Below are 25,757 nucleotides of genomic sequence, written 5' to 3'. Positions count from 1 at the left end.
TTCCTGCATACATAAATCTAAGTTGTAACTGAATATTGGTCGTAAATGCACTTTGTGAAATCCACTCCTGCATATGGCAGATATCCCTAGCATATCAAGAGAGATAGTGGGTATTAGTGCCCGAGTGGTGACGCGTGATGGTGTGTTGATGCTCAAGTGGACTAACAGATCTAGGGAATGGGGGTGCATCTCTATCCCCACCACTACTAACTTCTAACCACTTCCCCACTAACTCTTAAGTTCTACACTGCTAACTTCTAATATCTTTCCGACCAATATCTAACCTCTCCACCACTAACCTCTAACGTTTCCATTACTTACCTCCTAACTCTCCACTGCTACTCTGGCCATGACAAACCTCAAACCTAAACTAATCTAACTTACTATTTCCGGCAGCCTAACTTAACATGACCAGCACTAATTTCACCTAACTTAGCTTAATCAAATGTAACTGACTATAATCTAACCTAACTTAACCTAGCCCAATCTTTGCCCCCTCAGAACCGCGTGCGGCGTCAGTTCCAGTTCCCTGGTCTGGCTGGTCTAGGCGACATAGATCCTGCACTGGGTCCCGGGGCGGCCTCCCTCACCCTGCCCCGCGGTCTTTCTCTCACTCACATCAACCTGCCCCCTCGCCCACAGCCCCCCGCCACCACCACCACCCTCCACGATGACCCCAGGTGAGACAATGCATCACATATTCTCAAGTAAGAACGTGTCCACTCCAAATTCTTGTTGGCACAGGCGGGTAAGGGCGGGAGTTTTACATTACAGTACCCCACACAAATGACTGCATTGAAGGTGACCCGGTGGAGGCGAGAACGTCTATGAGTTACTGTAGTGCGAAACTCCCGTCTGCGCCAGCATGTATTTGGCACTGATGTGGTGAAAAAGATATCAAAAGAAACTGATTCTGAAAATTTCCAGCATTTAGGGAACGAGGACGTCTTTCTTATGCTGAATAAAATAATCTGACATTAACCATAAAATTCAGAGTGGCCCATTAATAGCGGTCCACTAGAAACTCACGTGGCAGTGTGTAATGAGTTACGGGGACGGCTCGGTCGGCTAGTATGGATGTGGTTTTGGCAGCGGGGCTAGATAATAAGTGATGTAGAGAATATACTGATAAACACTGACTAAGCCGTCTTCATAAAACACAAGAAATTTCCCAGCGGAGTGGAAATAGAGCGATGTATACGGGCCATCCTGTAAAATGAAAGACTAAGTCCTCACGCTGAGAGAGAGAGAGAGAGAGAGAGAGAGAGAGAGAGAGAGAGTGTGTGTGTGTGTGTGTGTGTGTGTGTGTGTAATTCACCGGGTCGGTCAGGATCACTTGATGGTCGTGATCGTCAGCTTTTACCCTCCCGGAAGGGAGCTGAGTGCTCATATAGTCCGATCTAAGGGCAAGGCTGTGACCTTCACACACGCACAAACCTGTCCCCTTGCTCAAGGGGGACAGTAACAACCCACTTCGTCAGTGAAACTTTTCGCAACCTGAGCGAGGCGCGAACTCCCGTCCACCAGTTGGCAAGCGAGAGCGTTACCACTGCACCAGCGAGCTGTGTGTGTGTGTGTGTGTGTGTGTGTGTGTGTGTGTGTGTGTGTGTGTGTGTGTGTGTGTGTGTGTGTGTGTGTGTGTGTGTGTGTGTGTGTGTGTGTCTTAAAAGAAAGAATCACAGATCAGAAGCCTGCGAAAAGTTGTACTCTACAGAAAGGAAAGGAGTGCTGTGAGTGGATAATTAATGGCTCAACAATTGTGAAACTTCAAGAAAAACTAAGATTATAGTCGGCCGATAAATGAGTGAAGATGCCGTCAAAGCACATTTTGTATATCTTGCAAAACTGTCTGGCAACATACCAAATCCAAACAAGGGCAGAACTGCAAGCCGTGGGAGAAATAACCACTGTCTAATGGTAAGATACAATCATTCACATTGCAATATTTTAGTTTCGTTCTCCGTCAATAAATAATTCATCTTATTCACTGGTCGGTGCAATGAAGAGGCCAGCTATGTTTATTGATTTTTTTTTTTTTTTTCGGGACCTGTCTATACTGTACATCGCTGACTAAAGGTGTTTGCATATATGTACAGTCGGCCAAAAAAGTATCGGTGCACACTTTGCAAGAAAAAATCTAACACCACTGACGACGCTTGTTGCAAAATCCCTTATGATTCTATCCTACGTTTATAAACATGGTTTCACAAGGATGCCATATACATCGCTTACTTCATCATTCCTAGTCAGAGCTGTTTTCATTTGCACATTCAGATGACAATAGATTAATCACCTCGAAACAACTGGAGTAAGTGTGATCGTTTAAGACATCATCGGACCCCTCCTAAGCGATACTTTTTTTTTTTTTTTTTTTTTTTTAATCATCTGCACATGTGTATTCGTGTATGCGCACTCGGATAACAGAAAGTCAGAAACACATGCATGCTCTAATTATATGTGGGACCAATTAGCCACATAATTAATAAGACGACCTCTTTTACTGCTGTATTCTTGCTACTTCAATATGGAGGGATTAGAGATACAGCAGCTTTATTTAACCCTATCAATGTTACGGGTCCATCTTAGGTTGGATATCATGTCTGGACACAGCATGATATAGAAGTGGTAGTTGCAGCTCCAGGTTCATCTGACCGTGAACCCAGTGGACTGCACACCAGGTTATCCTCATTCACTCCACCATCGTCCTTTAGGAGGATAGGGAGGGAGCTAAGGGATGTTTGTATGGCCGGGCAGCGGATATACTCGGTTATATCGGTGTAATCACGTGAAAGCATTCCTCTCCAGCACCAAGCAAGGAGTAAATACAAAAATCCATCATCTGACTGAAGAGGTCACAGTGAGTACAACAGCTGACAGAATACCACAAGGGCGGAAGAAGTCCCATCTCTGATTACAATAAAGGTTTAGGTTTATTGCAAGGTATCCCAGGGCCTCTAATTTGATATGCTGAGTTTTATGGCGCCTGATCTCACCCTCCGCCCTAACTCTGGCCTCGGGTCTGTGGATTATTGTAAGACGGAGGGAAAGCGGCACCACCCAACTCCACTCCACTTCCACCCCATCACTCTCACTTTCACTAGCCACTTCCGCTTTCATGCAATTCTCTTAAATTTTCATCCATATTTTTCTCACATTGTCATTCCTTCTCTTTTCCATGTCTACGATTACGATGAGTTTCATTCTCCACTCTCACTTCTACCATTCACTCCTGGTTTCATTCAGCTCTCATTTTCATTCTTTTAGCTCTTGCGCCTTCATCCATATTTCTCATCCACAATGATCCACTCCTACTTCCAACAATTTCCTCTTCACTTTCACCCGTATTTCTCTTCCTCTTTAATTCACATCCATCTCTTACTTTCAGTCATTCAACGATCAACTTCCCCTCTCATTCAGTCTGTACTTCCATGCATACCTGTCTTGCACTTTCATTATGTCTCTCTTTCACTTCCACATTCATCTCTCATTCATTCCTTCACCGCAAACCTCACGTTCACAGTACTCCTCTCCTCTTTTGAACATTCACATCCACATCACAGTGCCACCGAAGAGTTCTCCACCTCCATCTTTCCACATTAACTCCACAGTCTACTTCCACTTCCATTCCTCCTTGCTTTGTGGAAAAAATGAAGGGGTGTTAGTCATTAGAAGCGTTGGTATATTTTGTTAGTATTTCCTTCATACCATCTCCAGACGTTTTAATTCAGCTTAGGATATATTTTTCTTATTGAAGGGGCTAGATATCGCCTCCATTAATCAATTTACTTCTACAAATCCCTCAAAAAGCTGGAGAAAGTAGTTTAGAGGCTGCCTGATTGAAATAAAGCATACCTCAAGGCCCCGTAAATCCAGTGACTTGTGTTAAGGCTAATCTTGCTGCTTCCACACTATTTTATTCAGGCCAGGGGAGATTTTCCAACGGGATTGGTTAGAGTGGCGATCATTCACTTCCTCACCACAAGAAGTCCCCCTAAGTTGCACAAAATCGTCTGGAGACAAGAATAAACCTACAGTAATGTATTCGTCACCGGACTTAAGGTGTTCGGAGTTTATTTATTTCATTTGTATTTTATTTATTTATTTATTTACTTAATTATTTTTGACAAGGTACGAGGTAATATTCCGAGAACCGAAAGAGTGCGGACACTGACAAAGGTTAATCCCTTCAATACCAGATTATTCCATTTAAATTTCACTAGCGATCCACGATTTTGCATACCACAGAAAGTACGTTTAGTATTTAGAGAACTAAAACTGCCTCCCTTAACCTTTAGAAGACGAGAGACCTCTATTAATAAGAATAATATCACTTGGCGGTAATATATATATATATATATATATATATATATATATATATATATATATATATATATATATATATATATATATATCATAGTGTTTCTCGCCATTAGAGTTATACAGATTGCTTTTAGTCCTGGAACGAAAAATAAAAAAAAAAACGCTCCAGAGCAAACTGAAATCATCTGGCAGAAACAAAAATATAATTTTGATTTTCCACATCCTGACAGAGTTAACTCCAACAGGATGTCGACCACTATCCGATTTCATTTCTTACCGACAGACGACTTCAGTAAGTTAGCCACTTCACTGCGAGGCTATGTTTCTATCTCCAGATGCTTTTATTAACCACAGGAGTGACTTTTCAAACTGGAGGGCTTGGGTATAGCTGACCTTAACGCACTCAATATAAGTGGTCTTTCCCAAATCGTATATAACCGCCTGGGGGTAGCAAGAATAAATTAAACTGTGCACTTTGTACTTTAACTTGGCATGAAATTTCCACCTCCCTATCTTGAGTGTTCAGCTGTATCAATAAGTAACACTACAATATGATTTTAGTCAAGAAGGAGTGCTATAAAAACGTCACAAAGTCATATTCTTGTCATTTTCTGCCACTAAGCTACGTGAAAGAGAGAATATCTGGTCAAAGTTCAGGCGAAAAGAACTATTGTACTTCATCAACGTGTCCCCTCAACCCCAAAATCAAAAACCACTGATCTACGTAGTCGCCATTCTGTCCACTCCCGTCCCCATGCCCTACCACTGCTACCATTAAACAGGCAGAATGGTGGACGTCCTCGAGAGCGGCGACAGATATGCATCCACTCAGTCGCTCGGAGTAATTGCAAAAGCTGTCAGGGTCCATTCTAGTGAGGAGGATAATATGGCACGAGTAAATCTTACCAACCTTGTTTCTGAGTCAGCAACACACAGATAAAGGGTCGCATTGTCTCTAGCACTTCTTCCCGACTTTTTTTTTTTATGTGGTACGTTGATATTCTCGTCCAGGATATTTGTACAGACTATGAGAATATTAAATGCTATACAAAATACACAGAAGGATATAAAAGGATGAGGTATCAAGTAAATCACTAATGAAGAGGGGTCACATGCCCTCCTAATCCCACCAGAATATGAAGCAAGTGTAGCGTATTGTCTTGGGAGGCTCTCTTGCAGCTCTTCCATGGTGATCTATCTGATATATTACGCCCTACTGGCTACTATTTCCCTATATGATGTCTATGCCTTTACAATATTGACATTGAAATAACATACAAACCTATGTCAACGTGCCTTATACCGAAAGAAACTTGTAATGAGGAAATGCAATAAAGCCTTCTGAGCAATCAAGAATGCGACCCTGTGTCTCAAAAGGACAGACAGAGATAAGAATGTGTGATGTGTTGAGGGCGTGGACGACAGGTGATAAGGAGTGGTGTACTGCGAGTGTTTGTGGATGGGGGTAGATAAAGAGAGTAGGCAACTGTGTCTTGTGTGTTAGGCAGGATGAACAGAGACACGCTAACAGTCGTGTCATGTAGCAAGGATGATAAAAATGACGTGCTATGCCTGAGAATAAACAAAACAAAACAAAATAGGTCACTTCGATGAGGGTAGATAAGGACAGGTGAGCAAAGGATATATGCAGCATTGAGGGAGACGAAAGATGAAAATATTAACCCCATGACAGCGAATGGCGTTCCCAGCTCTGTATTCCTGGTAGCATCTGAGGGTATTATATAGGTCACAGCAACCTCCCACAGAAAAAATATATACCTGTTTACATAAAAAACTGTGACGCTTTCACTTTTAGCCGAGAAATAAAATACTTTGCATTATATTCCAATTAACGCTACACAGGTTTATGTAGCCGATAATAACCCAGAGTAGTCTGTGGTTTAAAATAGTGTGAAAGTGTTCGTGGGTTAGAAGAGATAGGAACAGACGAGAGGCAACAGCGTCTGGTGAAAGAGGTGAATTAAGATAAAAGGATAGTGTGTGTGTGTGTGTGTGTGTGTGTGTGTGTGTGTGTGTGTGTGTGTGTGTGTGTGTGTGTGTGTGTGTGTGTGTGTGTGTGTGTGTGTGTGTGTGTGTGTGTGTGTGTGTGTGTGTGTGTGTGTGTGTGTGTGTGTGTGTGTGTGTGTGTGTGTGTGTGTGTGTGTGTGTGTGTGTGTGTGTGTGTGTGTGTGTGTGTGAGAGAGAGAGAGAGAGAGAGAGAGAGAGAGGGGGGGGGAGAAAATATAGCGTACTGAGAACCATTAGCATAAAACAATAATACAGAACTGGGTCTCTGGGGGGGACAGGAGTGATAAAGAGTGACAACTGTATCTTGAGAGAGAGAGAGAGAGAGAGAGAGATGAAAACTAAGAAAACTGTAGTGTGTTGTAATGTGTGAATAGATTGGATGAATGAACACATACGAGTTATACGGAGCGAGGACGGGAAAAAGTTGTAAAATATGGTAGTGCTGGGTGAGAGAAGGCGAGATAGCAAAGTGATAACAGTGCCTGGTGAGTAGGACGAGAGAAGATAAGGAAAAGTTTATGTGTCGTGGATGTGGGTAAGGAAAATGGCGTGTTGGGGACGAGGAGAGATGAAAACAATTAAAAAAAAAAAGAAAAACAAGAAAGAAAAAACAAAGAAAATACCATGTGTAATATCATGTGTATAGATAAGGAAAGTAATGTGCTGTGAATAAAGACAGATGAAAATGCAGCAGTACTAAAAATGAAAGGAGAATGGCAAATGCATCTTGTGACTGAGGGAAATTTAAAACTATGCAGAAGCTTATGTGTTGTGGCTGAATATGGAACATGGTGTGGTGTGGATGAGGACGGTAGCCGTAAGAGTCGTTCGTATATTAACCACATCCTGGCAGAAATAGCTGGGGTGGTCAGAGGGTTGTGGGAGGGTTGTTGGTCGTGGTGGGGCACAGCAGGAGAAGTAGACCATGCGGAGAAGGACGTTGTAGGCGGGAGGGTAATATGCAAATCAGACATTTTTCCAATATATGCGATGGGGGACCGAAAATAGATGAAGTGGGCAGAGGGAGAGTAGCCAAGACGGGCTGGTATTGTGGCGGGTGGTGCAGCAGAAAACGTGTACACCTTGAGAGAACGAACAGAATAAATGAGGCGAGAATTTTGTGTCTAATTCGGTATGAGGAGGGGGAGCGGAAAAAGGGTGGAGTGGGCGGGATGGGTTGTGATGGTAGTGGGTGGTGCAGTAAGGTGGGGGGTTATACATTCTGTGCAGATAGGCTAGGTGGTGTTGGTCTGGCCGGTAAGGGTAGGGTACAGTCTTAACTCAAACTTTTTTTTTTTTCCAAGAACAAGAACAAGAAGAATGTAGCCTAATCGTGTACCGAACTCATGCTGTGGGAGTCAAGTATATTACTCCTGCAGCCTTAATACACAAGTAAATACAAAAACGTGGGGAGGAAGGAACATTAAAACTGGCGGAACTATGAATGGCGTGGATTAAATATTGGTGAAGCTATCATGGCGCGCTGCGTGTTAATCAGAGGGTGGCCACTCACAAGGCATCCTGAGGTCTGCCCCGCCTCTACCAAATCTGTGGTAGTTTGCATAATGTTTACACCTCAACCGATACCCGACCCTCTCCCCTTGCATGGTACATGGTATAAATACAGAACACTTGAGTGTGTGTGTGTGTGTGTGTGTGTGTGTGTGTGTGTGTGTGTGTGTGTGTGTGTGTAGATTATAATATATATATATATATATATATATATATATATATATATATATATATGTATGTATGTATGAATATATAAAGAAACAAACAATGCGGCTCATTTATATATATATATATATATATATATATATATATATATATATATATATATATATATATATATATAAAGAAACACACAATGCGACTCATTTATATATATATATCATCACCATCATCAGCCATTTGAGTATCCACTGCAAGACTGGCCTATCCCAAACGAACTGGGGACGATACAGCCTATGTATCTCAACCAAGTGGCTTAGGCGGTCTGGTAGAGATTGCATGTAGGGTGAGAAGTGCTTGTAAGTGTGACTGTAATGTTGGAGTGGCTTTGGATGTGTGTGAAGTCTGTGAACCAAGTGTAATTGGCCCGTGCAAGCTGACTGGGTGCAAGCATACTTTACTGTATGCGACACTGGTTCAACCATAGCACCCCTTATGTCTGCCAAAGTAGTACGTGGCCGCATGAACACTCCCAAAGTTTATGACCTTGTTGGGGCGCAAACCTTTGTTCTCCCATGTACGAAAACGCACACTCTACGACTGTACCTATAATATATATATATATATATATATATATATATATATATATATATATATACATACACAGTATATATCGACAGTAAGCTGAACGGTGTCTGGTTTTACGACGGCTGTTTATCCAAGGCAATTACTAAATCATGTTATTATCGACCCGTCTTACCACTATGCATGAGTGTGTGTGTATAATTTTACACACTCTGACAGCTTGCAACATCATCCCAGGTGTTTCTCACCAATACATTCCTTTCTTTTCCCTTGACACTGTTTCTGTTTTTCCTATATTCTTTTCACTTCCTAATCATTTTTATCTTGTTTTCCTGTATTCCTTCATTTAGTAGAGCATTCTTTTGGCTTTCCTTTACTGCTTCATTTATTGTACCCTAGTTCTAGTTTCCCTAAATTCTTATGTTCAGTTTGCAATATTTTTCTGGGTTTTCTTTACACTCTCACCTTCCGTGCACCGTCATCTTCTCGTCCATTCATCTTCCGTTATCCATACAGTACTTTCCCTGCTTTCCCTTGCACTTTCATTCACTAATCACCATTTTCTTGTTTCTGTGCTCCCTCAGGTATTTCTTTGCCTTCTTTGCCTCTTTCTCAGATTGTCTCTTACTTGAGGCTGTCATCTTTCCCTCTTCAATCCAATGGCATCATTTCCTTTTTAATGAGGCCATAACCATACGATTTTTCATATCTATTTATAGAATATGTCTCATAGTTAAGTGGGTTAATGAAGGCTATATGCTATCCTCCCTCCCAAGATGAATGAATTCAATCGTCTGGAATAGCAGGAATGAAATGAAGGTAGAAAGGACGTCACGAGGGTGAAGGGGTGATTTAATTAACAAATACCGGATTCTGAACTGGGTGTAATGAGGCAGACAATAACCATTCGTTCCCTGGGAGGGGTTTCCTGCACCTGAATAAAATCGTCTGGCGGTAGCAAAAATATAGTAAACAGCATACAGCAGGATTGAATGGCAACTTAAATTATACTTTCCTGTGTGTGTGTGTGTGTGTGTGTGTGTGTGTGTGTGTGTGTGTGTGTGTGTGTGTGTGTGTGTGTGTGTGTGTGTGTGTGTGTTTTGATTATCTGATATAATTTTCATATATCACCAATGTGAATACAATTTTTTGCTGCCAGTATATTTAGTCGTGAAAAACCCCGTGACCTTCTGAATTACATTTATCTATTAACTGTATCCATTTTTTCCTTTGTTTTATGCTTTTCACTTCGCTTATTATTTATTTGTTTTTATACACTCATCAATGTTTTTTTTTTCTTTTACGATGGCAGGTGGAACTCCAAAATCTTCTGTCTAACATTAGTCCGCTTATTCAATATTGTAATTCCTTCACCTCGTAACTGAACTTCTTATTTATTATTCTATTTATTTATTTATATACTTATCTATTCACTTATTTATCTAGCTGCATATTTTTCTCGCCCCGGTCAAGAGAGGCTAATAATTCGTCTGATAATTTTGCTTACTTTATTATTTATTTATTTATTTACTGGCTTGTTTGTTTATTTACTAACTCTTCTCCCCTGAGGCATGAAAGACCCCATGACCCCCTGACTTTTACAGACCTTCGACCCAACTCCCGCTTCAGGGGGAATTATCTCCACTTATCGTTTACTCTCTCTCTCTCTCTCTCTCTCTCTCTCTCTCTCTCTTCCTTCCTATTTTTCTGTCTTCTTTTTACGCTCATTACGTATCTCTTATGTCTATCAATAGCCAGACGCCATAATCCCGTAAGGAGTGGCCGTTTGACTCTTAGTTAGTTGTTATACTGGAAAAGGGCACTAACCCTTCGCCAACCCACTTGCTGACACGTAGGGAACATGTGTGGGTTGGTAAAATGGTTACCACCCAGCACTGTAAATGATTTCCTAGCTTATAGGAAATCATTAGGCTTGTCACTCAATGTAAAGCCACCTGGAAAGGAAAGAAGAGTACCAAAAAGTGACAGGAAAGATGGGAGAAATAGGAAGAGTGGAAGGCTGACACAGAAAAACAATGATGAAGGAAGAAGTAGGTAGCATTACATCAAGTGAGTGGATGATGGTAAGTCCTCCAATACAAAACTTAATATTTTTATAGTCATGTCTGCTCCTCGTACAAATTATTATCCCTTCACTACGATGACATACTTTTCAAAATAGAAGGGTCAGAGACAGCCTTCATCAACACCTTCACTACAAGCGGTTTGTTCTAAGTTGAATGAAATCGTCTGGTGGTAAAACGAATGAAAAAAATAAGTCAGTGCTTTTGAAGGAATTAAATCACTGGTTGAGTTTTTTAAGGTGTTTTCCATATCTTAAAACACGTCCACGGCTGATTAGAAGGACTTTAAAGGAGCTGTTGATAAATGTCAGATTATCGTTTCCATTAACATTTTACTTGATAACTTTAACTTTTTTTTTCCTTGTTACCTCCAAGGCAAATTATATTCACCTCGGAAGAGCACTCTGTTAGTGAAGAGGTACTTGATGAAAGGGACTGAAAAATGTGCTTAGAAGGTATGGTCACAGGGACAACAGGCAAAACTAGGATGATGAAATGGGTTTGTGTGCGTGGGTATAACGGTGGGAGAAGGCGTGGAAAGACGAGATGGCTTGATATGTTACAGTGTAAGGAAGCGAAGGTAAGGCAGATGAAGCAGCAACAGAACTGACAAGGCACGATCAGGATCCATCATCCACTCAGCTGAATATAATCATCTGGAGCTAGTGGAAAAGAATACTGGATTTGTCCCGACCATGAGACGGTTGATATTTCCAGTATTAACTAACACGGTCCTATAACCTACTCTCAACTAAATTCATTTCTCTTGTATTAAGGCACAGATAAGGTGGGGTAACTACCATGAAGCGCTTAGCCGCGGTGCTCATCTCCGTATCTTAGGCTTTTGAGCCTGTGAAGGGATTTTCACCCAATGTCCTGAAATACATGGCCACTGTATCATGTAGGTTATAACAGTTAGTGCCTCCCTCAGGTGTTACCCTTCGTACTCATTTTACCTACCAACCCACAAGAGGTGGACGGACACCTGAGTCAAGTGACGCCAGCTGCCTGCACCAGGATTCGAACCCTGGCGCAGTCAGCGATGCTAGCCATTTAGCCATCGTGGCTTGTATTAGCTTGAATTAAATATAATAAGACGCAACCATGAAAGTGTAAAATTAGGTGTGGAAGGAATGGCTCCACCTCAAGAGCGTTGCAACATATTCGGGTGAAACTTACGGTGGAAAGTTCAGCCTGCTGGGTGGTTCCAAATAACAGGCATTGTTTTTCAAATGGCTAAATGAATGGATATGTGGCCCATTTCACTAGATTTTTTTTTTCTCGTGTATGCCTGCTTTCTAACTCCTGTCCACTTCGTCGATAGCAGTGGGCAATAAGGCTCGAATGACAATGATAATAATAATGATGACGGTTTATGGTGAGACGACCAGTGACCATCGTAATTTCAGCCACAACATGCATGACATTTGCCAATGTATGAGCAATGAACTGCAGACAATAGTCCCATTTCATGCTAAATCAGTATCTGAACTATCAATACATCAACGTTATTAGTCTTTCACCACGTGTGAAGCATTGCACTGTTCCATAGGTTGCTCTATAGTTTTACAAACATTCTCATGCTCCCACCAAAAAATATTAAAGAAAACGTGAAAATGAATGAATCAGTTAATGGTGACAAAATTAACGCTCTTTGACTATTACAATTTCAACAGAATGAAATCGTCCCATACTTGATCAAATACACGTTAGTTAATGCAACGACGAGTAGACTATACACCCCCATGCTGAGGCTCTGCAAATGGTCGTATAAAACACACCCAGCTCGCCGCCTCAGTAGGGCTGTCAGAGAATATATTTGCTGAACTGCTGGGAGGAAATGATAGGTCAGCCAGGAGGAAGTGTAGGGACAAAGATGGTGTTGTGCTATGGCGAAATACTAAATGATGGAGTAATTATACCCACAGATGGAACGCATATTTGTAATTTTCACATGTGAACAAAATATTTTATCTGCACACTTAACGGCACATTGAAATCAACACTTTTCATTAACCCTATCACTACGATGACGTGATTTTTATTTCATTATTGGAAACTTCAGACTATCATGTGCACCTTAGGCTGGAGTTGTTGCACTACATGAGCACAAATTTCATTATGCTCGTAACCTTCACTACCACAGATCTTTCCAAACCTGAATACAACCGTCCGGTGGTACAAAAACATTTACGTTCTCTGGCTGGAGGGGTTAAGCTCTCACATTTCCCTCTCCTGCTCTTATTCCTCTTACCTACGACTCAAAGGCACGTATTCTCGTCACCCTAGGAGCCTCTCAAGCACCTCATCCTCGCCATGGCATTTCTACATATATGGTACCTGAATTATCGCATCTTTGATATTTATACGAACTATGTCGAATTGCCGATATTATAAAGACATAAAGAACAAGCAAATGAATGAGGAGGTGTGGCATCCAAGATAAATTGCGAAGGAAGTGATATACTCTTTTCACTTTAACTTGCTCTAAAACTACTTTATCTCCTTGAGTATTGGGCTGTAACAATAAATTATCACTAAAATGTAATACAACTCACGAAGTAGTGCTATGGAAAAGAAACAGAGCTGTTCAATCTTTTGCTAGGGAGTTATGTAAAATAAACTTCAAGAGAAGAAAAATCAGGGCCAAGTTAATGTGAAAAGATATAGAAAGCCTCCTCAGCCAACTTTGATATGAACCTAACCCTCTCACTCCCATACCTCAGCCCCCCAGAGCCCCGGAGTGACCCCCTGACCTCCATTGACCGGTTCGCCACCCTGTTCCGCCTCTCCTCCACCCCCGAGGATGGGATAGTAGCCACCTTACAGCGAGAGGGGCTTACTACCCTGCTGGTGCTGCTGGAGACATCTGGCCTACTCAACTATCTCATCTCGGGAGGTAACTGGTGGATGGAAGGATGGATGATGTATATACACAGAGAACTATGTACGTGTACAGATATAGCTTATATATTACGAGGTGTGTGTGTGTGTGTGTGTGTGTGTGTGTGTGTGTGTGTGTGTGTGTGTGTGTGTGTGTGTGTGTGTGTGTGTGTGTGTGTGTGTGTGTGTGTGTGTGTGTGTGTGTGTGTGTGTGTGTGTGTGTGTGTGTGTGTGTGTGTGTGTGTGTGTGTGTGTGTGTGTGTGTGTGTGTGTGTGTGTGTGTGTGTGTGTGTGTGTGTGTGTGTGTGTGTGTGTGTGTGTGTGTGTGTGTGTGTGTGTGTGTGTGTGTGTGTGTGTGTGTGTGTGTGTGTGTGTGTGTGTGTGTGTCCTCCCTGGTTTTCTACCTAGCAAAACGAAACTTTGCACAGAGATGGAACCAGTGAAGAGCCTGGAACGGGAGGTGGGGGACCCATAGTGTCACCCACCTCCTGTTGTGCAGGTGAGAGGGTGGTTTAGGTGTGAGGGTGGTGTAGGTGGGAGGGTGGTGTAGGTGGGAGGGTGGTATAGGTTTGGGGGTGGTGTAGGTGGGTGGGTGGTGTACTCCTGGTGTGAAGGTGGTGTGGCCCATATCAAGTGAAGTGAATGAAAAGGAAAGCACTGTGTGAAAATGAACAGGATGATAACACAGAAAAGATGAGAAATGTTACCGGAGTCTTTGACATAGGAGAACGAAAATATGCACAAAAGGAGAACTCCACCCCAACCGAATGTTAGGCAGGATGGGACCAATTAATCAGTCAGTCAGTCAAGTAACCACCCATAATAAAATCAAGCAACCAATCAATCAGTGCAACAAACAAGCAACTAACCAACCAGACAAATAAACAACCAATTAATCACTTGTATACTCAATCAAATAATCATTCCATTAATCAGTCAATCGCACAATCAACCTATCAATTGGTGGCTGTCTTGTTGTGGCCGAAGACTCGTCCTTGTCAATCAGTCAATTAATCACACATTTACTCACCCACTCAGCCACTCACTCAGTCACACACTCATTTTCTCATTCACTCAACCACGTACCTATGCATTCACTCACTCGTCCATTCACTCATTCACTCGCCCATTCACTCAGCCTTCCCCTCACCTGTCAGACACGCACTCACCCAGAACCTCACTCACTGGTAAGGCAATCAGTCTAGCACTCACTCACCCAAACATTCACTCACTCATTCAGTCAATCAATCAATCAGAGAATCACTCCCTCACCCTTTCCCTTACTCAACTCCCCACAACCCCAATCTTCTCGAACAGAAAACGGCCCATACATCGTCTTAGCTCCCTCCGAGGCGGCCTTCTCCCGACTGACTCGACGTGCCCTTCGCTACCTCTCCAGGGGCAATGACCTAGCCTACCACCTTATCCCCCTGCGAGGTCAGCCGGCTCCCGAGGTCACCAACGAGTCGACCTTCGTGACCTCCCTGGGGCCTAAGCTGAGGTTCAATGTGTACGACGGGGCGGTGTTCGTAAACGGGGCTACGGTCTCCAGGGGGGATCTGCCCTTTAATCATGGTACCATACAGGTCAGGACGAAAAGCACACACACACGCGCGCACACACACACACACACACACACACACACACACACACACACACACACACACACACACACACACACACACACCTTACCATTACTTCTCTGTTTTAAGTTATATGAATAAAGCCATTGTTCAGGAGTATTCTGTCCTTCACACATTTTCAAGACATAAAAAAAAAAAACGATTCACTCCCTGCCGTAACTATGATTTACAGTTCCTTATAAACTTTAAGTTCTGTGTACCCACCTAACTTCTCCAACACCCACCAAACCTCTCCCAGACTATCCCATCTCTAGGTATTTAATTTCTCCCTTGATCTGCTCTTCACTACCAACCTAATCTCAACACATTCCCACCAGCACCCATCTAGCACCTACCAGTCCACTCACTTTAAGTTTATTTTTAAATATCCACTTAATTTAAACCTCCACCAAACACCCTTTCTGCCCATCTAACCTGTCACCCACATAACCTCTATCCCAGCACACACCTAACCTCTCCTAATCTGTCCTAACTTGACCCAGTCCGTCTCCCTCAGTTTACTCTTCACTACCCACACTGTTTCAGTTTTTCCCCCCACCACCACCAACCTTAACCATACACCGACCTACATGTTGCTCCTCACTACCCAAACTACAGGTAATCTCAGCACCCATCTAACCACCTAGCCATCTACCTGTCCACCTGCCTCAATTTGCCCTTCATTACCATCCCTATCTTAGCAACTCCCACGGCTAACCACCCACCCGCCTGCCCCTTACAGGTAGTGGAATCAGTACTGAAGGAGCCAATAGGAGACATAAAGACGGTGTTGGTGTCAAGTGGCCAGGGATTCTCTCGCATCAACACCCTCCTACCTGTTCTCGACCTCAGCTTGCCTGGTGAGTCAACATTAAATAATCTAAGTGTTTCTGTACTACAAAAATTCTACCCGTTTTGTGCGTCGACGTAGAATAATGTGCCTCTTTCTGTACATCAAAATCGATCATTCTAGCCTTTATGTATGTCATGTACTCTGTTGTAAATTTAAATGGAATAATCTACTTTGTTCTGTAATCGGAATAGTCTACCTGTTCTGTGAATCAGTGTTGAATAATACCCCTGTTCTGTGCTCTAACGTTGAATATACTACCTGTTGTGTGCAAAAATACTTAATGTTCTACCTTGTTATATAAAGAACATTCTACCTTTTGTGTGCAAGGAATAATATGCTTAATCCATATCAATGAACACGAAGCTTTGTTTTTTAAGATTTGCCCCTAGTTATCTCACTTCGACTTTACTCGCTAATTATTCTCTCCCTTGCCTTCAGAAACTATAACCATTTATGTGTACAATATGATTATTTCTATAACGTGAATCTTCATATGTTCGACATGACTGATTTTTTCCACCTTCGATAAAATGTATATACTATCCACCCTCTCATGACAGGGAACTGAGTATTTCCTCTGTGTGTGATGTCATCCTGATTTTTCTTAATGAGTCTCTTAGGTTTTCCCTCTGACAGTATTCAGCAATTTTTCTTTCTCCCTCCTCCAAAAACCTACACTATAACCTTTCCACCGGACACCACCATCATTGAATGGGCTATTCCACTCAGTTACATGAATCATATTTTTTCAATTATTTTAATTGTACAGTATATGAATCTCATTCCCTCGTACCATCGATGACCTGATCCTGATTTTTTTAAAGTGACATGTTTGTACTCATCTTTCCATGACATAAATGTGATTGTTTCTCTCTCCCTCATTACATGAACCTCATTTCCTGACTATTTTTCACCTATTTCGGTCTCCGTCACTCTCAGAAACCCACACCATCATTCTTCTCATATTAAATTAATCAGACTACCCCTCTATTTTTCTTTTCTGCTATTTCTGTCTCCCTCTCCTTCAGAAACGTACACCATCTTCATTCTCCACCAAGACAGTCCCTTCTCTTTTTCACCTGCTTTCCTCCTTCACCTTCAGAGACCTTCACCATCTTCGCGCCCCCCGACTCAGCCATCACCTCCAAGGGGTACTCGTGGCCTGAGCTACTGATGGAAAAGGAGCGAGGGCGTGACCTGGTACTGAGACACATACTGAAGGGGGCGTGGTATACCGAGGGGCTACTGAGGGCTCGAACACTTAAAACACTGGCAGGAACATCAGTCACCTTCAGGAGGGATGTGGAAGGTGAGGGAGGGAGAAGGTGTGGTGGAGAATGTGTGTGTGTGTGTGTGTGTGTGTGTGTGTGTGTGTGTGTGTGTGTGTGTGTGTGTGTGTGTGTGTGTGTGTGTGTGTGTGTGTGTGTGTGTGTGTGTGTGTGTGTGTGTGTGTGTGTGTGTGTGTGTGTGTGTGTGTGTGTGTGTGTGTGTGTGTGTGTGTGTGTGTGTGTGTGTGTGTGTGTGTGTGTGTGTGTGTGTGTGTGTGTGTGTGTGTGTGTGTGTGTGTGTGTGTGTGTGTGTGTGTGTGTGTGTGTGTGTGTGTGTGTGTGTGTGTGAGAGAGAGAGAGAGAGAGAGAGAATATTGATTTGTATAATTTTATTTTCATTGTTAAATTCAAAAAGATGGAAAATTAACGTGCTGTACGACGTGCATATAACATGAAATAATTCGTTTCGCCATCTAACCTACAGGGACCATCTCGGCCAACGGCGTCCCCCTACTCTCCCAGAACCTGACAGCGAGCAATGGCGTCGTCCACCTAGCAGCCGACGTCCTGCCGGAGTCTGACGTCGGCACAGACCCCACCACCATCCCCAACCCGCTCCTGGTACAGACAGAGGCGCCGCAGATCCCAGACGACTTTCCTTCAGTCTTTGATATCCCCAAGCCCCCCGTCATCAGTGGTTTGTATGAGATCCCGGATCATGGTTCGTTCTCGAGCTTCATTCCGGCCGGCGATCACAGTTCGGATGAGGACGGTGGCGAGGTGCTCCAAAGCCAAGATTCCGATATTCCTAGCTTCGAAGAGTACATGAGGGAATGGACTGCTTCGCGCAAAGGCCTTGCTGCCCCTGAACAAGATAAGGAAAAGCATGAGATGAATGAAAGAGAGGTTGGTACGGGAGCGAGTCACACATACGAAATGGGACGGGATGACTCACAGGCACATCAACAGCTACCACAGCCTCAAGACCAAAAGCTTCTAGATTTCTTTGCCCTGCTGGATCAGAGTGAGGAGGGTCACATCGATACAGACATCCTTTCGCCACAGCTTCCAGATTCACCACAGCTTCCCAGTGGCCTCTCACAGCTTCCTCCATTACCACAGCTCACAGACTCTCCACAGATTCCTGGCCTCTCACAACTACCGAGCCTCTCACTGCAAAAACCTGACGGAGGAACAGGTAACTTCTTCACGGTATTCGGATCAACGGGGCAGAGGGGAACACACGAGGGAGGCGCAGACGTGGAGAACACCATACTGGACATAGAAGTAAGAAGTGAAGACAGCCACCCACCACCACCACCGCCACCACCACCTTCTGCGGGAGAGGTACACCTGTCGCGGGAACACACCTGCCACAACCACATTCACCACACCGGAACAACTTTAAGTCTTCGTCGGGACTCCAGCGATACAGGTAAAAAATGTGAAAAGTGGTCGTTATCATCGTAATTCGGTTCAAAGAACAGACAAATTATTTCAGTGACAATTAATTCGATTCACAAAAGATAATATATAATACTAATATGAATAATAATAATAATAATAATAATACAGCTCACAATTCAATAATTTACCTAACGAAGCAAATCGATTAAAAAAAAAAAAAACTCATCTAAACAACTGGTTCACTGAGTAAAACATACATACTCCACTCAAAAATATGCCTTCACAAACTCTATTTCAAAACACCTCAACATAAAGGGACAAAAAAAAATAATCCACCAAACTAAAGAAACAAGTCGGTTAACAGAACAGTATGACAAAAGATGTCCTTGATAGCGGCATCCACCCCTGTGGTGTTCTAAATGGAAAGAAGTAGTTATTTAGGGTAACGCACTTAGGCCTGCATTACTTTCTTCCGGCTCGCTGGCCTTCCTAGTACAGCCAACTACCCAGTGCTCTGTCCTGTTCCTCAGCGTCAAATTTACAACTATTTCAGCACGATGCAGTTACCCAGTCGACTAGAAGCACACCATATTCACCTTCAGACACACGCAAACACGCCCCAGATGCAGACCCTAATATCCTACATTACCCCTCTGTCATAAATATGGCCATTCTGGCATGACGCCGAAACGCGGTCAAGTAGATGCACACCGCACGTACCTCAGACACACCCTACACACGCCCTAAACGCATACCAAGCATGCTGCCAATAACCCCCACCTCTCATCACACCAACCATATGGTCTCTTCCCCATCTTTCGAAAAGGTATAGGGATTCAATGAGTGCGTGACTGAATGAGCAATACAGTTAGGGACACACACTGGATGTGACAGACCTTCTGTGGATGAGGCAAGAATATCTCAAAGTAATCCATTATCGGAATAAAGCAAACATCTATCACTCAAAAAATATCCTTCATTTCACTTGTTATATTCCATTTTACCCCATACGAAGCTTGGGGGCCTGAAATTATACTACTTATTCATAATCCCTTCTGATCTGAACCTTTCCATTGGACCACTTGACCACCAGGCATCGATTTGCGGGCTGTATGGTTACCACCCAGCATTATAAATCACTGCATCATGTTCCAGAGCACCACAACATGAAGATGAGATCATGGCAAAAAGTACGGCCACCACAACCACAAGCCTGAAGAAACAAATCGGCTCACAAAATAATTATGCCTCAAAGTAATAACTGATTTGAGGACTGAAAACAAATTACTCCATTTCCACAGAGAGAGTACAACACCCGCCCTTTGTAACTGGTCTAAGAACCGAACATTTGACTTTTGGATCAAAGCTGTCTGGGTTGGCCTTACCCTATGACCTTTACCTCGATGTACTGTTTTCAAAACGAATCTCTTCAACCGTACCTGGTTTTCAACCCTTCCACCAAGTTTGGTCAAAATCGAATCAAAACTGTTTGAGTTATAGGGTCGAACATTTGACTTTGCCCTATGACCCTGACCTCTGGTAAATTGCTTTCAAAGTCGAATCAGTTCATCCTTGCCTTACCCTCAAGCCTTCCACCACTCAGATAAAAACTGGTTATGCTGACCTTGTCATGTTTCACTGACCGGGACTTCGTCCCGTGACCTTGCCTGCTGAATGGGTGTTCTTACAACCGAATCTCACAATTCTTTCTTCTTGCCTTGCGCTCAAACCTTAAGTCAGATCAATGTTGTTTATGTTGACCATGCCATTTGTCATTGACATTTGATCTTGCCCTGTGACCTCGCCTCTGACACAGGGGACAAAAATCATAATTGGTTAGCGGGATAAAGCAGGCAAACCCACTCAAAAATATTCCTTCTCACATTTATTCCAGAGCACCTCAAGGCAATGCGGAGAGAAGAACCCCCACCACCATCGCAGCCACCAACCGTACCACTATTTCTACCTCAAACCGTACCTCCAGCTGCATCCTACCCACAGGATAGCGGGTTCCAGTCCCCTTCACGTCCTTCTCCTCCAGTTGCACCCGAGGGCGTGACCGTGTGGAGGAAGCCGGAGGTGGAGGTGGGAGTGGATGTACTGAGCCTCATTGACAGACTCAACCTCACTAAATTCAGGGAGCTGGTGGACCTCTCCGGACTCGACCTCACACTCAACCTCGACGGTGAGTGAGTTGGAAGGTGAATAGATAAGTGGGTCGATGAATCAGTGAGTGGGTGGATGAGTGAACAGAGATAGAGATGGATTAATGCAGAGTTAGGCAAATGAAATGATGGATGGATGCATGCACACAAGGATACAGCTGAGACTAGGTGACGAAGGGTAGGGTAGAGAGAGTGAACAGATGAACAGATGGGTGAGTGAGTAAATGAGTACATGAAAAGATGGAAATTGCTTGATGGAAGAACAGATGGACGTACTGACGTAGAGAGGGAGGTGAAAGCACTGGTGGACGAGAGGGTGGATGTACAGGTTCTAATCCATAGACTCCACCTCAGTAAATTCAGAGTTGGTCGGCCTCTCTAGAACTGACCTCGACTAAACCTCTATGGTAAGAACTAGAAGGCGTGATGAACAAGGCAGAGACAATGAGTGGATGGATGAATAGATTAATGGATGAATGGGTGAGTATATGAGAAGACAGATGAACTGATGGCTGAATGAGAAAATGTTGAGTGGGTACCTGAATGCGATGCCGGACGGGTGGACGCGCACAACAGATGAAGAGTTGAGTGACTAAATGTTGAAATGGATGGTTAGATGAGCAGACACTCTGACAAATATCCATACACAGATGCAGAGAGAGAGATGCACAGACAGACAGACTGACAAAGCACCCCATATTCCCACAAACCGCAACTCACTACCTTACCTCCCCAGGCCCGTGGACAGTATTCGCCCCTACCAACGAAGCCCTGGACTCTATACCTGCCGGCGCCCTTGAGCAGATCGTGTCTCACCGCGGGTTCCTGCGCCGTCTCGTGTCCTACCACATCGCCCCCGGGAGGTTCACCAGCAGGGGGGCCTTCAAGCCGGGCCTCCACCTCCCTACCCTACACGCGGGATACACTCTGGTTCTAAATTATTATGTGGACGGACCTGTGGCGGTGAGTGAGTAGATCCTGTCTCTTATATCTATGTCTTCTGTTGTGTCTCTTGTTCTCTTTGTTTCTTTTCATTTCTCCTGTTGAGTTTCATGTTCTGGCTGTATCTTTTAAAGCATTTTTCTTGTGTCAATTTCCTAACTTTTTCTGTCTCGCTGCCTTACAAGCAGGATCATTTTGATTTTAAATTACGACGGTCCACTGACGGAGATTGAGCTGACGTTGATTGCATAATTCTTGTTCAGGCTCCTGTTCTGTTAATTTCTTAGTCTATTTTTTTTTTTTTTTACCTTACACACAGGATAAACTCTGATTGCAAAATGTTATGTTGATAGGCCTGTACAGGCAAGTGGCTTTCTGTAGATTCTGTCTCGTGTTCTGTCTTCTGTTCTTCTCTAATTCTGTATCCTGTCTACCTCATGTTCAGCTCCCTACCCTACACACAGGATACACTTTGGTTTTAAATTACTACGGGGACGGACCTACAGTATAGTGGCGGTCGCTTTACTTTAATTCTCTCTCCTGTTCTACCTCGCCGCCTTATAATTCAAGCAAGTACAGTATTAGTTGCCACAGACCTATTTCCTGCTATTTCTATCTCCATTTTTATCCTACTGTTTTTCACTTTGCCTCTCTTATTTTCGCTCATTTTATGCTTTCCTACATCATTACGGTACCATACGGAGAAACCTGTGGCGGTGAATGAACTTACGTAGGTTATGTCTCGGGCAACTCCTGTTCAGGTTCCTGCCCTACACGATCTATACCATGGTCCTAAATAACTAGGTGGATTGATCTGTTTCCAATTATATCTCATTCCGCCATATCCCCGATCCCCTGTTCTATACCCTGACGTATGCGCCCCTCTTGGCCTTTCCTTCTTCAGCAGCGATGGGTTGCGGGGGGTAGTGTGCTGACCAACCTGGACGAGGAGGCAACGAACGGGGTGTTGCACGTGATTGACAGGGTCCTATATGCCCCCTATGGTGATATCCTTACTACTGTGGCCCTCTCCCCGCTACTCACCACAGTCACATCCATAGTAGCGCAAGACGAGACGCTCCAGGACTATCTCTCGAGTGAGTCTGGGATTTAAAGATGGGTGACGAATGTAGGTGGATACGAGGAGAGACTGACGGATAGGAAGGAAGAGTCAGGAATAAGAAGAGAGAAGGAGGGATGGGAAAAGACATGGATGAGTAGTAAGACGGTCAGATGGGTGTGGATGCCTGAGGCACTGGCGTGGATGGTTGAGGATATCTGGGAGATTTATGTGGTGTTGAGGAATAGCTGCGAGTGGGGTGGAAGGGTAGGATGCGTGAGAAATGGGTAGGGAACAGCGAAGGAGAGAGAGAGAGAGAGAGAGAGTAAAAATATGTGTTCCTGAAGAGATACCAATTAAGTGTTCTCACCTGTACAGGCCCTGGTCCACTAACGGTGTTCCTGCCCACTGACGAAGCCCTCAGCAACACCACACTGCCACAGGACCCTCTGGCGCGCAGGGGTATGTCTGAAAAGGAGAAGAATTATTATTGCTACGTATATGATGAGTAACAGTTTCTACATTCTCTCGATAATTCCTTGCCTTTATGCTTACCTGTGGCAATTTCTGGATACGTCCCACGCCATGTTGCTGCAAAAACAAAAAACAATCTGCATATATACTGTATTTTTTAACATACATTTGCGGTGCTGGAGAGACACCTTCACCTGGTGGCACCGATGTAATTAGAAGGCTTCACCTCCTGGTTATGTGAACGTCTCTTGGATCCCTTCATCTCTTCCCAAAAGAAAATGGTGGATTTGCAGGGGAAGAGGCAATTTCAGCCTGCAGTCCACCGGGTTCACGTCCAGATGAGTCTTGCACAAGAGCAACATATATTTACAATTTTCTGACCATGTTTCAGAGTGGCTGCTGTCTCACGTGGTAGAGGGGAGTTGGTACACTGTGGGTTTCTCCCACACCTGGCCCTTCATCTCCCTCACCAACCTCACCCTCACCCCGGTGCTCTCGCCTCAACTGGGTAAATATTTTACTTGACCTGACCTGGCCTGACTTACCCTACCCTAACCTAAATTAAACCAAACTAAAGTAGTCCAATCTAACATAACTTAATCTACCCTCGCTTCACCCCGCTACGTTTACCTCGATCTGGTAATAACAGAACCCTGTGGGAAGCTTTCTAGCGTCCGTTCCCTTATGCATACTACAGATTATGAAACACCTTCGTAGGCCTTTGATATTTATTTCGTTTATGAGATAATTTTGTTCAGCTTTCGGAAACCTCTACTTCTCAACCCATGCCATTGGTGACGTACGTTTTAATTCATATCTGCTTCAACTAGACGATCTGATTTCACTTTAGAAAAGATGTCAACATGGTAGCTGCTATGTACTGACACTGCCAGCCTGAGGACATGTCGCTTAGTGGTGCTGCCCCAAAACGGTATTTCCGAAATACAGTCGTTGTTAGAGTTAAATTACACGGGTTTAGGTTAGGTTAAGTGTGGTTTGGGTAGGTTAATGCCAAAAATAGCCTGGATTTCACTCGTTTCTGTGATCCGGGCCTATCAGGGAAGATAGTGCCATGTTATAAATAAGCCTATTACTTATTTTCGACAAAAATTGATATCATAATTTATTGAGTCCCGCTATAATTCACCAAAAAAGCATAGGTTTCATGTCCAAAACCGTAATGGGCAAACTGTAAACATTAACCAAGATGTCTAGTGTTCAAGTAATTAATGAAGGTTAGATAGTGATTCACAGGTTAATGTTATTCGACAGTTGAAAGTATATGTATTGGCATATACAGTGTAAATTTATTCATTTCTAATCCAGGCTATTTCTCCATTGCAGACAGAGTGACGGTGAACGGTGTGCTTGTCTCCTTTGCAGACATCACAGCGTCAAACGGCGTCATACACGTACTTGAGTCACCCCTCTTCACTCCCACCTAAGGCAGCAGAGAAAACGCGTACTTTATTTAATTTTTAACAGTACCTACTGTAAACTATCCGCGTTTCCCTCGCCCTTTTTATTGTGATAAAAATAAAAATTCTTGAACGGTGTGCCAAACTGGGTGATATAATGATGCTCTGGTGGTATGAACCGCCGATAACAGTGTTCTCCACTATTTATAAAGACAAACCCCCTCCACAGCAGGACAAACCATATAGGTTCTGAGTCTGTGTTAGTATTTTCATTGTGCTTTTAGACAGTTTTGCTTGTAGTTTACACAAGGCAATGGAAAATAATTTTCTTTTTTTTACTCATCTACAAAACGCTTATACTCATTCGCGAAGAAAAAATGCATAGCAAGTGCAGAAGTATCATTATAACAAAACTAAAAAATAATAACGGTTAATTGAACAGAAAAGCAAAACTACACAGTACGATAAGAAACCTGATCAACGAAGAGCAAAGTATTTTAATACATATGACAAATTCAGTGTGAACATGCTACACCGGTGTACTGGTACGTTTTCTTTTTCCTGTGTGACCAAGCCTGTACGCACTGATGGTGACTCGTGACCTGGTGACAACCTAGGCAGGAGGGTAAAATCTAGGTCAGATGGTTCTAGCCTGGATCACTTCAAGGCGCTAATACCGGCTGAACAAATCCAACTGAACCTTACCTAAGCCTTTTTAGTCCTGGGATAATCTGAGTCGTCAGGAGATATCAAGAACAGAATATAAGTGGAGTCCCCGGGTTAAAGGGGATCAGCCAGGGAGCCTCCTGAACCCATGAGAATACGACCCCAACTTAGCTCTACGATCTTTTCCCTATTGACGCCACCAAGCAAGGCTCTTAACCCTTTTATTACGAGGGTTCTCTCCTATGCTAAATAAAATCACCTACGGGTAGCAGGAACGAAACAAAAGAAGTCATCGCACTGAAGGGGTAAAG

At 43.4% G+C, this 25,757-nt stretch overlaps 1 protein-coding gene across 1 annotated transcript; it reads left to right on the top strand.

Moving 5' to 3' along the window:
• The first annotated feature begins 5,107 nt into the window (after positions 1-5,107).
• LOC145399790 (uncharacterized) lies at positions 5,108-24,807 on the top strand. The gene is made up of 12 exons (XM_080272339.1): positions 5,108-5,241; positions 13,415-13,587; positions 14,889-15,157; positions 15,936-16,053; positions 17,149-17,355; positions 17,799-18,749; positions 20,616-20,906; positions 21,623-21,849; positions 22,733-22,925; positions 23,267-23,350; positions 23,754-23,870; positions 24,707-24,807. Exons 1-12 carry the CDS (start codon positions 5,108-5,110, stop codon positions 24,805-24,807), a joined length of 2,865 nt encoding a protein of 954 aa, XP_080128465.1.
• The last annotated feature ends 950 nt before the right edge of the window (positions 24,808-25,757 follow it).

This window comes from Coenobita brevimanus, chromosome 50 (genome assembly GCF_032717465.1).
Source record: "Coenobita brevimanus isolate Jiangsu-jjx chromosome 50, ASM3271746v2, whole genome shotgun sequence".
NCBI lineage: Eukaryota > Metazoa > Arthropoda > Malacostraca > Decapoda > Coenobitidae > Coenobita > Coenobita brevimanus.
Note: the sequence above shows the minus strand (reverse complement) of the source record. Positions and strands in the feature narration are given on the sequence as shown.